Raw genomic sequence first — 12,945 nt, forward strand, 5'->3', positions numbered from 1 at the left:
GGTTTACCACTTAGTCTTTATAGTAGTTTGTTGTCTTCTCAATATGCCTTTTTTTCCACTCAACTCATCGTCTCCCATCTCTCTTGATTTCTTATATACTGATTACGTCAAAATCTCAAGTGATCATAACCAAAATCAGATGAACCACTATAAAAAAACGAGCCCCCAAAAGAGATACCAACATCTGATTGTCTCATTATGTCCATCTCCACGTTGATGTTATTATCTCTCTGTTCTAAAATGATTACATATGCGGTGATGCTATTTCTGACCGATGCGATTTGACGATATTCGCCCTTGCCAAATTTCAAAGGAGATTAGTGGTCGTCATCTCCGTTTCTGAGATTCACGTAACATCATGGGTATCATCCTCTTACTTTAAGATGAGAAGGTATGAACATCATGAACCTCGCACCAACTCATTAATTCATTACCATATTCTTAGCTTTGAAACAAATCGTTTTTTATCTTAGACATGGCGAATTCATGGGCTTTCTACTTTGATTCTTGATAATGAAAAGTTATTTCAGTATATATACTTAAAAATATGTAACCTTCTGTTTAGAATATGTGACTAATAACGTCTTCACTCATTGTCCACATCATATTGTAATCCATGGCTTCATTTCAGCCTGACTTTTTTTGTCTATCACAAATCATTTTCAACAAAGTCCAGTAAAAACTATAAAAATAAATAATTTTGTAATTATATAATTTTATAAATTTCTAGAGTTATTAATTTAATAAAAAAATAGTATACTACAATTCTATATTTTTGAAGTTAATTTTGGATAAAATAAAATAAAATTAATTTATTGTTCGTATAAATTGTTAAATTTTTAAATCCGAATATTATACATTTTTTACGCTATTTGATTTATATACTAACAACTACCTAAGTAAACAATAACCAATCCCTTAAATTTCAGCTTTTGAACATGGAAGCGCTAATAATGTTAATGTCCATCAAATCATTACGAAGATAAGATAATAAAATATCAACAAATATGAATTCGCCGGTCATTCTTATATCAACTTAATCAAACCGTGTAATATCCGATGTTCCATTCATCACCATAATAAATAACACGGAAAATCAAAAGTTAAAAAAAAACCGACAACAACCCATACACAACACTACACAACTCATCAAACAACGTATCCGGCTCCGCGCTTGCGCGGAAGCTATGCCCCTAGTACATTTATAATGTTTTAGATATGTAACATTATCTTGTAAGACAATTTCAAATTTAGGTGACAATTTTCCAATAGATAAAAGTAGGATTCTATTTTAATAGATTAGATAATTAAAAAAAGTTATATTTATACCGGAAAAATTGAAAATAATATACCAATCTCTAGCACACAAAAAAAAAAAATCTCAAAATTGAAAGCAAATAAAAACACAAACAAAGAAAAAAAAAAAGAGCAAAAGGGAACCAAAGCGCAGTAACAGTAACAAAAAAGTAAAGAATAATGGAGGAGGAAAGCAAAAAGGAACAAAAATGAAAAGAAGAGTGTGAGGATGAGAGTTATTGGGCGGTGGTTCCCCTGAGGCAATTTTATGTCGTCTCCTCCCATTCTTCACTGTCTCTCTTCTTAGTCCCGACAAAAACGATTCTTCTTCGATCGGTTTACTCCGGCGACGTTCTCCTACTCTGTTTTCTACTTCAGGTTTCTTCCTCTTACTCCTCTCCCCCAATGTTCTAGGGGGAACATAAATTTGTATCCTGAGATTTGGTGTTTCTATTATTACAATGTAACTTTATACCTTCTTGTCCGAAAAAGTGATCTATTCTGAGTTCGAATTCATCATATATTCAAAATGGTGTCATTAGATTGTCTAATTGGTTTGTAGCATCCATAATGGCCATCCCTTATGATTAGTTAGTTAAGATGAATTTATTGGTGTTTGAGGGGGACCAGACCATTTGCTAATGAGGGTGACCACCGTGATTGGGATTGAAACCTAACTCATTGTCAACTTCTCTTTATTACTTGAGTCTCTATTGTTTGTTGCAGATTTGATTCATTCTTGGCTCTGGCTCTGCCGTTTTCTTTTGGCATCCTTTGTAGAGGCTTCTTAGCTTTGTGTTTAGTTAGGAACCTTCTTGAAAGTACATAGGAGGATTGGCTTTAGTATTCCGTTTACATTGTGTTTCTTGATTTTCTTGTCATTCAGATTTTATCAAGAGTTTATTAAATGCCAACTTAGTTTGTTTTTTTTTTTCTTTTGTGTGATGGAGAGAGCAGAGGAGGGAGCTTAGAAAAGTCGTAAACTTTCTCTTGTCCTTTTTGCTGGTCTGGGTGAAACATAGAAAGTTCTCTTGCTGAAGAAACTAATGGTCATAAAGAGTTTTTGAGAGTGAAAAACGTTGATGAGCTGTGTCTGCTGCTTGAAATTCACATGTTTTTCTCTTTTTCTTTTTATTTCTTGTGGTATTGATAGTTGAAGGGCATCCTCTATAAAGGTAGCTGAAAGATTCAGCTTTCTCTAATTTATTTTTTCTCTTTCATTTACTATCTCTAGTTTCTGCAACCTTGTGGCTTTGGTGTTTAGAAGGTCTATGAAATCAACCCACATCTTGAATGGACTGCAACATGGTATCTCCGTTGTGGGACTGGGAGCATTTGATCACCCCCAACCTGTCAAAGACTGAAAATGACAAGAAACAGCCGTCTACTACTGATTGGGATATTGAGAAAGGTGAAGGGATTGAATCTATATTTCCCTCTTTCGCTGGCTCCTCCACCACCGGTTTCCTAAGCTCACAGTTGACCTCCACCAACTCATCATCTCCCAAACTCAAAAGTTCCCTTGGAGATTTTGACCAAGTCAAGGCATCCACAGCTCTCCAGGTTGCCTCTACTGAATCGGACCTTTGTTTAAAACTTGGAAAGCGGAGTTACTCTGATGAAGAGACTTGGGGTAGAAACAACAGTAATGACATTTCAGCCGTTTCTGTGAAGCTCTTGACTCCTCCATATGTTGTTGCTCAGAAGAAATCCAAATCATCATGTGGTCAGAGCATGCAAGTCCCTCGTTGTCAGATTGATGGCTGTGAACTGGATCTCTCATCTGCCAAGGATTATCATCGCAAGCATAGAGTCTGCCAAAGCCATTCAAAGTGCCCTGTAGTTACTGTGGGTGGCATGGAACGTCGATTCTGCCAACAGTGTAGCAGGTACAAAAAAAAACTGTGATTATGGTTCTTACTTTTGTTTATGTTCATGGCCTCATTTTAGTTGTCCATAAATAGTTTTCATCTGCTGTAATATCATACGTTAGAGAATTGATTTCTATTATAACTTTCAGGTTGCATGCCGTCTCTGAATTTGATGAGAAGAAACGTAGCTGCCGTAAACGTCTTTCGCATCATAATGCGAGGCGCCGCAAGCCACAAGGAATGTTTCCTTTGAATCCAGAGAGGGTGTACAGTAAGAACCTATAACTCAGGATCTTTCATCTCTCTCTGCACAACTTAAACTCAGGCAACTCTATTGTGATACGTTTACTCTTGCCAGATGGAAGACAGCATACGAATATGTTGTGGAATGAGTTGTCCCTTAACACAAGATCTGAAGAAAAGTATGCATGGGGTACTACTTATGAGACAAAGCCTACGCAGATGGAAAGCGGCTTTACTCTGAACTTCCAGAGAGGTAGTGGCGCTGACGCTGAGGAGCAGCAGGTGTTTGCTAGTAGCAACCTCTCTTTCTCTGCGTATCAAACCTCAGCAGGGAAGTCCAACTTTCAACTTCCTAGCAAAGGTTTCATATATTCATTCACTTCTACAGTGCTCTCACTCTTCTGTGGATTTCTGAGGTTGAAACTGAATTTTATATGTTTTTGGAAGGTGTAGGAGAATACTCAGGAGGCCTCTATGAAACGCAAGATTTCTACAGTGCTCTCTCTCTTCTGTCAACGTCTTCGGATTCACATGGAACCAAACACCATCCCATGGTTGAATCACAGTCAATACATGGCACTTTCCCTACCCATTTTATATGAATTGAGTAGTGAATGCAAAGTCACTCCATTACAAGTCAGGTTGCATCTGGTGGGAGTTTCTTTTTAAATAAAATTATAAATCATCTAACTTTCATTGTTCAAGCTAAACCGAGTACGCGGATAGCTCTGGTTGTCTCCACTTTTCAAAACCTATTAAGTCAACTCCTTGTATCATGTTGTATTGGATGTCTTGGATTCTGCTGTATGGCAAACTTCGTTACTCTCTCTCAGACATGTCTAGTGTGTCATAAACGTATATCAACTGTTTTCATTAAATGAGGCCTCTTGTGTCAAAAGTGTTTTGAGGTTTCTATTCATAGAGAAACCAACCATCAACCACCCTATAATCCATGGCTAGATAAAGTAATTTTTATAGTCTTTCTCTGCCTCCATAAGCATCACTTGCAACATCTTCCCTTACCGACCAATTGTTGACTGAGATTTTAACATGAACGTAGATTATCGATCAGGTGCCTGATATTAATTACGACTATAAATGCAGAGTGGAAGCTTTTGGGGAAGATGGATATTTGGTTTTTCATGTCTTTCTACATTTGCAATTTGAGAACAATTCCAGCAGACAGCATCCCAAAGTACACACAGATTCTTTGCCATATATTCAATGTTTAGTGTTTTGTTGACAACTGGTAACCAAACAAGGATACAAATAAGAAAGCAGCCCAAGTCGCCATACAAATGCAGACAGTATGAAGTTGTTCTGATTGGTTTTGATTAGTATCCAAGCTAAGCTGGTTTTACAAAGTTGACACTACTTACTCATCTATTTTGGTACACCATCATATGAAAAGAGTAGAGAAAGTGGCTGTGCATGTGGTTGGACCAGGTGATCAGAAGAAGTTGACAGAAGAGAGAGAGCACGGTGGAATTCTCGTGATTCATGGAGGACTCCCGAGTACTCTCCCACACCTGCCAAAACATTTCACCTTATTTCAAAGGTGGACTAGGAGGGATAACATAACAAACCAACATATATCTACTAGAACCTTATGACAAAAGGAACCGGTGCAGAAGTGCAAACACCAACCTTGGCCATGAAGTTGAAACTTAGGCTTCCCTGCTGAGAACCCGCCTGAGGTTTGATAAGCAGAGTAAGAGTGGTTGCTACAAGCAAACAGCTGCTGCTCAGAGCCATTACCTCTCTGGAAGCTCAGAGTAAAGCCGCTCTCCGTCTGTGTAGGCTTTATATCATTGGTGGTTTCCCATGCAAACTTTTCTTCAGATCTTGTATCTAGAGACAAACCATTCCACAACATATTTGTATGCTGTCTTCGATCTGCAGGAGTAAACCGTTGGCATTAGATTTCCCTGAAACTGTGCGTGTGTGTGACAGAGACAGATGCAAAGATCCTGAGAAACACACAAATTTGGTCAAAGCTGTGAAGTAGGTTCTTACCGTACACCCTATCTGGATTAAATGGAAATACTCCTTGCGGCTTGCGACGCCTCGCATTATGATGAGAAAGACGTTTGCGGCAGCTTCGTTTCGTCTCATCAAATTCAGACACAGCATGGAACCTGTTAATTACAAAAGATATCAGTTGTCAACCCTGATGAGGGCAACATGAAAACTGAATGAATCATCTTTATAGTTTTTACCTGCTACACTGTTGGCAGAACCGACGTTCAATGCCATTCACACTAACTTTGGGGCACTTAGAATGGTTCTCGCAGACTCTATGCTTGCGATGATAATCCTTAGCAGATGAGAGATCAAGTTCACAGCCATCAATTTGACAACGCGGGACTTGCATGCTCTGACCACATGATGATTTGGATTTCTTTCGAGTAACAACCGGAGGAGTCAAGGAAATGTCATTATTGTTGTTTCCACCCCAAAATTCTTCGGAGTATGTGCGCTTTCCTAGTTTCAAAGAGAGGTCTGATTCAGCAGAGGCAACAGATGCCTTCACCTGGACAAGATCTATGTTGCAGCAAGAATCTCCACGGGAACTTTCTGATGCAAGCATGCGTTGTTTGACTCCGGGAGAAGATGAGTTGGTGGAGGTGGACTGTGAGCTTTTGGATACAGGAGTGTCCCAGAGACAGGGAAACATAGATTCGATTCCTTCACCCTTGTCAGTTTCCCACTCGGTAGCTGTTGTGAGCTGGTCTTTGTCATTTTCAGTCTTTGACGAGTTGGGCAAGATCAAATTCTCCAAGTCCCACAGAAACGGAGATCTCATGTTGCAGTCCATTCAAGCTGTATGATAGATATCATACATAGACCTTCTAACCACCAACACTGCAGAAGAAGAAAAATACATGAAATAAGAAAAGAAAAACTACTCAGACGAGCCAACACAACTACCTTATATATAGAAGACACCCTACAACTATCAATACCACAAGCAAGAAGAAAAAGCTTTGTCAATTATCAAGCAATCAGCTTATTTTTTTGGTAACTCAGTGAGGAAGAGAAAGCTTTGTATGTTTCAACCATAACAACAAAGAGGGCAAGAAGAAAGGGTGTTTGTTCCTTTTCATGGCAACCTTCTTCTGCTCTCACTATATAACAAGTGGCATTTAATAAACTTGGCCCAGAGAGTGTCAAACCAGCAAATTGACAAGACACACGATGTAAACGGGAATCCTATAAAGCCATCTTAACTGCAAACCTTCTTTGTTTCCTAACTAATTTCCAACAAAGTTAAAAGCTTTAATCAAAGGGTCTACAGAGTCCACACACTGAATGAAAGTTTTATGTCAAAGAAAACGGGAGAGAGACAATAATAAGTGGATCTGTGTTGAAAGATGAGAGTAGTAAAAGAGTGCGACAGTAAGTTAGGTTTGGATCCCGATCAGCTAGGGTTTATCACAGTGGTCCCCCGACGCCAATTAAAATTCATCTCACCACCTGTCCTATGGTAAAACCTTTTACCGAACCATACCAAACCGAACCGAAATAGACAATATAGTATGTTTTTGGTATATACCATATAAATCGAATGGATATGATTTTATAAAAACCATAGGATTTGGATATGGTTTGGTTTATAACCGATTAAACCGAATAAACCGAACAAAACCGATCAAAGTAAAAACATGTAAATATGTACATATTTTATAACGTCACATCAAAAATATATTTGTTATATAGGTTATTCTTTTGTTAATAATTATTAACATATTTTTATAGTAATAAAGAATCATAATTTGAAAAACACTTAAAATATAATTAAATAATAATTCATCGTAACTGATGCTTTTTATTTTCTTAGTCTTCTTCTTTTAATCATTTTGTTTTCTTTTATCATTGATTAAATTGAAGTGAAGGTTATAAATTTGATGGAAAATAACTAGAAAAAATTCTTCACAATTTTTTTCTTATTTATAAACGAACAGAGTTTCACTCGACGAAGCATGACTTTGATGAACATTAAATATGGAAGAGTGGAAACATTTTCTTTCATACTTCTCTTTTTGCTTTTTATTTTTATTTAAAAAATTTCGAGCTTTGATTTTAATTCTAGATTTGATTATTTCATTTGAAGGTATAAGCGTTTTTATTTTTTTGTTCTTTTATTTGAAAATATAATATATTTTTAATAAATGACTGCGATGACAATATGACTCTAAAATTTATATAATATGATCCCAAACTAAGTTGTCCAAAAAAAAAAAATGATGTCAAACTAAATAATTATGTTTTGGTATAAAACCAAATAAACCGTAAACCGACGGTATATAAACTGAACCGAACCGAAGTAAATATGGATTTAGAATGGTAATTATATTTTACTAACCGAAATACTGAAAAACCGAAAAAAACGAAGCGAAACCGAACCGATATCCGGATTGAACACCCCTGATTTAAATATAAAAATTAAAGAAAGAAAAGGTTATCAATGTTAGTTACAATAAAACTTAATCTTAGACCTAAGAAAGGCTATTCATTCACCCTGAAAAACTCAACTGTAATCCCAAATCTCAGGATAGAAGAAAAGAATCTAACCGTCTGTAAAAGAGAAGGAAGCTCTCAAGTGGTATAAAAACCAGAGTACGAGAGCGTCGCCGGAGGTAGCCGATCGGCGAAGGGAATCGTGTTGACTAATAGCGACAAGTGAAGAATGGTAGGAGGAGCCGAGGAGGAGGACACAATCGCCTGGGGGAAATAGTATAATAAAGCTACCTCAGGAGTCCTTTCTATTTCTTCCTTCCTTTTTTTTTTCTTTTTAGTATTTTATTTTCTAAACTGTTTTGCTTTGCCCTTTGCTTTTTTTTATTTGTCGGCCGGCATTTCTTTTTCTTTTCCTTCTTTTTTTGTTTTAAATTTTCCGCTAAAACAAATAAGCACAAAATTCAAAAAACACGTATTTCATGTTTTTTTTTTAATTATGTGCTGAGAAAACATTATTAACAAAGATTCAATCAACTTTAACCCAATTAATATACGTCACTTGAATCCTTGTTGATAATGTATCCTAGTATTATTATTATTTGTTGTAAATGAAGTGTGGGAAAATACTTATCTTATCATTACTGTCGACCAGAATGTCCATATATATATAAGGTATTAGACCGTCATAAGGTCATGTTTATCCTAACAAGATAAGGATAAGGATAAACACTATGTTACAGATATACATGAAAATATATACTAGATAAACACATAGTCTCTGGTTGTCTTTATCATGTCCCGGATTGGGCCTGCAGTACGGGCTGGTCCATGGTCGATCATCATTTGGTTTATAACACTCCCCCTTGATCGACACATCCGGTACAGGTTCGTTGCATGCTTAATGTTACCTCATTAAAACCTCTCCTGAAAAACCCCAAAACCAATGTGGCAAAATGGGAAACCAAGGACAGGAAAAAGAGTACAACACATGAACTCCCCCAGATGAATGCATCACTGTAGTAGACGCATTCCCATCTGGTATCCGAGTCTTCTTGAACGTTGAAGTTGCCTATGACTTGGTGAAGATGATCAGCTGGATTCTCCTTGAATGAACTTGTAAGTCTTGGACGTTGGTATGTCTTTTGGAACTCCATTAAGATGTGGTCAGGATGTACATCTTTGCTGCTGATCACTCCATGTCTTGGTTGAACTGATGGTGCTTCAAACGGTGCTCGGATGGACTTTATAATCTGCAATAAAACTTTACTTGCAGGTCCTTTTTCATGTCCCACGGATTCTCTTTGGTTATATGGCTTTCCCAAAACGTGGACATTCAATATATATTGAGTCATAGACCCAGAACACATACGAACAACTTTACTTCATATCTTTCGTTCATTCGGACTTATATCTCTTCGTATGTGCCAATGGCTTTATCCATTGTAACCAATCATTCTTTATTTTCTTTTGTCGATCCATGTTGAGCTATAGACCTTGTCTATATTCGTTCATAATCATGAGTGTCTAAGGTCATACCATCAATAATTATTTGCTGCAATGAAACTCATCACACAATGAATTCGCAGTCATACACTCATGTCCTTTATACATGGTTATCGATCTTTTCTTGCTTTAGCAATGCTTATAATCATTAAGCCACGACCAGACATCCTTCTGGTCACTATCCTGGTTTATGGTTCTCACTTAGACGTGCTGACTTAATCATATACACACACACACGGCTATGATTTTTCTACAGACTTTCCATATGTAAAACATAGCATGTTTAATCAATCGATAACTTGTATTATTGAACCTTTGAACCATTAAACCTTTTTCTCTCAGTTGGTCTTTATTATGATCACAAGGAATTATAATATTTTCTGTATGGACTGACTGCACTAAGTAAATACTTAGTCTTTCATATTACTTACAGCTGCTGTATATTACAATCCATAAACAACTTAGGAACAAAGCTTGTTCTATGAGAATTTCTTTCTCATATTTCTATGGTACGTTGATACCTTTATCCAGTGATCCATTTGCTGCTTACTACACCATTATTTCTTTAGTAAATATCCAGACAAAATCAAACTTGATTTTCTGTAGTAGCATCCACCATATAGGAGCATATCTCTTTATAAATTGTTCCTTGGTCCTTGTGAGTATCCTTGTGTAATCAAGCTATACTTGAACGTTATTTAGAAGGAACATGGACACACTATACCATGTGGTCATGTCCTTTAATCTCACGGAATTTCTTATCTCACAAGATCCATTCACTGGTTTCTTTCTTAGATGGCTTTTCTGTATGTACATGGTTACTACGCCCATCTGTCTTATAATTACTTTGAATTCTTTGAACACCCCACGTCCCTATATAGGTTTTATGAGTACTCTACGTGGGTTCATGATCCTCAGGTTATATCCTTCAAATCCCAAGTACTACAATCTTTTATGAGCTCTTATGTATGTAAATACATCTTTGGTGTTAACACTCTTTATCTTTAGTTTCATACTGTTCCAGACATGATCTAATTAGATTTTGAGATCTTATTATCCAAGACCTTTATACCTTGCAGTTTGGCGTCCCAAACTACATGGTCTGGTACCTTAGATGTGTGGTTGCGCAACCTTATTTCTCTGTCTGAACTGGTTTCTCTTATGAACTCGGATTTGTACGATTCTGAGCACCTTTCATTACTTTCCGAGGTTCCTTATTATTTGGAACTTATTTGTCTATCTCTAATAGACATTGTAGCAACTTGATTGTGTCTCTTAGACATCTAATTCGTGGTGCTTAAGCTGGTATGACATAGTCATTTTTCTTTTCGGGTCAGTGTGTCTGGCATATATTTCTGCTAGCTTTTATATCTTTTGATCATATTCTTTTAGAACGTCTAGATCATAATCTTTGGTCTGAGGATCTTGCCAAGACAACTATGGTTGATACCATTATATTTCTCTTTTACTCTTTACTCTTTATCAGCCTGATAACTTTCTCCTTTCAAAGTTGGATAATCAGATTACTATCTTTTGTAATCTGTGTTCTTGGCCACTTGATTAAATCATCCATGTTTGGCACAAGATACATTATAGTTTCGTGGAGGAAGTCTTATTTATCTAATATATATTCCCAATCCTCATCTGAGGTTCCATCTTAAATGGCACACATATATGTGGTGGAATATTCGTATTTTCTTAAGATGGTTTGTGTATATGTCTGGTTTATGACCCTTAATCATTCAGAGGTGGGAATGTCTATGCTTACATGTATGGCCTGATGTAAATCAATATTTATATACATAATGTCCTTAAGCTTTAGGCTGGACGTGGGTGATGTACCATTAGTGAGGGCTTTAAAGCTTTCCAGCCGTGTATATTATGGTTGTAAACCATGGAATCCGAATTTATGATATGATCATGGACTGTGGGTTTTAGTCCTCTCTCCCCCTCATGAACATACTCATAATTTCGTAGTGCTTAGGACAGTGGAGCCTTAATTATTTTAGTGATTTTCCCTTTTGTGTACTTATAACACATTGTGAGATTTTATGGGATCACTTTTGTGCCTTAATTAATTTTTCATCATGTTTTGGATCAAGATGGCTAATCTGGTCATGCCATAAGTGTTTATTTCGTGGTGAACCATACTGGTTACCATGGCTTTATGCCTCTTTCATACTGATCCTTAGCATAGAATAAATCAGTAGAAAATATGGGTATAGGCATTCATAATGCTTTTAGGCGATTTTTCAAAAATCTGAAAGGAATCGTATTTTCTTTGCTCACTGGTTCAATGTAGAATGTTATAAATCTTTATAACTCAATGGGTCTGAATAATGTCGTGTCTTTTGCCATTGTCAGTACCAATTAATTGATTTCAAGTGATTGTAGGAAGGTAAAGTTGAACCTATACAATCAAGATGAAGTTAAATCTATGCGAGAAATCAATCTATCAGTGAACTGACTCATTAGTCTACACCCAACAATTGATTTTATGTGATTGCAGGAAGGTAAAGTTAAACCTATACAATCAAGGTAAAGTTAAACCATGCATGAAATCAACTATCAGTGGACTGATTATCCTTTTATTAAGGTTTTATTTGTTATTTAATCAAGAATCATCAAGCAAGACCAAGCAAGATAATATATAAAAACAAAATCGTTTTTATTATTTCAATAACATAAATGAATAACAAATAAATCAAATCAGATATGAAAACATAAAATCAGAATGTCGGAAAATTATTCAATGTATAATCCGACCTCATGGTCCATGAGTGTCCACTCGGAATCCTCCTCAGATCTCTTCTTATCAAATGTGGCTTTATTAGCTTCAGGGATTTTCATCTCACTGTCTAGTACTTCATAATATATCTCCATGATGTCATTAAACCGTCTGATGTTATCCATCCTTTTCTGCTTCTTTTGCTCAATGTCTAATAAATATGAGAACAGGTCATAATAGGTGGTGAAACCTTTGGCCTGATGTGATAACAACACTTCCTCTGAATGGAATGTGTCACGAGTTTTGTTTAACAAATCCTCGTTTGTTACCAATTCACCACATAGTCTAAGACTATAGGTGATTCTCATAAGATCAGAGTGATAATTGTCCACGGATTCATAATCCTGGAACCTTAGAGCTTCCCATTTTTTCTTGGATTCGTGCAACAATGGCTCACAGAATCTAGAATTCAAAAATGACCAGAGATTATGAGGATCATTAACATATCCAAACTCGTCTCTTAGGTCCTCACAGAGATGGTGTCGCATAATCATTATGGCTCTGTGTCTTTCACACGCAAGGGTGTCATTGCCATACTTGATGCACTTCCCAAGTCCTCTAGACTTCAAGACGGCTGAAGTGTTTATAGCCCAATCAAGATAATTATCTCCAGAGAGATCAAGGGCTTTGTAATCTGAGGGTATGAAACTCGACATCTGAAATCATTATTCAAAACAGGTCTTAATCAAGTAATCTTTTTGAAATTTTTCATGCTTCATATCAATGCCACACACGGACCAAAAGAAAAAAAAATTCTAAATGATGCATTTTCTTAAAACCATA

General features: G+C 36.4%; 3 protein-coding genes across 12 annotated transcripts; 1 reads left to right on the plus strand and 2 right to left on the minus strand.

The window, feature by feature from the left end:
* The first annotated feature begins 1,474 nt into the window (after nt 1–1,474).
* LOC106425435 (squamosa promoter-binding-like protein 10) lies at nt 1,475–4,288 on the plus strand. Of its 8 annotated transcripts, none has more exons than XM_013866165.3 (6): nt 1,481–1,674; nt 2,247–2,471; nt 2,561–3,185; nt 3,317–3,438; nt 3,526–3,771; nt 3,858–4,288. In XM_013866165.3, exons 3-6 carry the CDS (start codon nt 2,590–2,592, stop codon nt 4,010–4,012), a joined length of 1,119 nt encoding a protein of 372 aa, XP_013721619.2. In that variant the 5' UTR covers nt 1,481–1,674; nt 2,247–2,471; nt 2,561–2,589; the 3' UTR covers nt 4,013–4,288. The 8 variants fall into 8 exon arrangements, with proteins under 8 accessions (XP_048618404.1, XP_013721619.2, XP_022561250.2 ...); XM_022705529.2 differs by having other exon boundaries at nt 2,564–3,185; XM_048762447.1 differs by having other exon boundaries at nt 1,475–1,674; nt 2,247–3,185; nt 3,864–4,288.
* A 316-nt stretch (nt 4,289–4,604) lies between these two features.
* On the minus strand, nt 4,605–8,281 carry LOC106425436 (squamosa promoter-binding-like protein 11). Of its 3 annotated transcripts, none has more exons than XM_013866170.3 (5): nt 7,986–8,281; nt 5,630–6,275; nt 5,427–5,548; nt 5,058–5,306; nt 4,605–4,939 (listed from the first exon to the last, which is right to left on the minus strand). In XM_013866170.3, exons 2-5 carry the CDS (start codon nt 6,226–6,228, stop codon nt 4,794–4,796), a joined length of 1,116 nt encoding a protein of 371 aa, XP_013721624.1. In that variant the 5' UTR covers nt 6,229–6,275; nt 7,986–8,281; the 3' UTR covers nt 4,605–4,793. The 3 variants fall into 3 exon arrangements, with proteins under 3 accessions (XP_013721624.1, XP_022561252.1, XP_013721623.1); XM_022705531.2 differs by lacking the exon at nt 7,986–8,281 and adding an exon at nt 6,377–6,601; XM_013866169.3 differs by lacking the exon at nt 7,986–8,281 and adding an exon at nt 6,342–6,599.
* Nucleotides 8,282–12,119: 3,838 nt separating this feature from the next.
* Nucleotides 12,120–12,818, minus strand: LOC125590493. Its single transcript, XM_048764078.1, has one exon. The coding sequence runs from the start codon at nt 12,816–12,818 to the stop codon at nt 12,120–12,122; it is 699 nt and encodes a 232-aa protein (XP_048620035.1).
* Between the last annotated feature and the right edge of the window lie 127 nt (nt 12,819–12,945).

The sequence above is a fragment of the Brassica napus genome, chromosome C7 (genome assembly GCF_020379485.1).
Source record: "Brassica napus cultivar Da-Ae chromosome C7, Da-Ae, whole genome shotgun sequence".
Classification (NCBI taxonomy): domain Eukaryota; kingdom Viridiplantae; phylum Streptophyta; class Magnoliopsida; order Brassicales; family Brassicaceae; genus Brassica; species Brassica napus.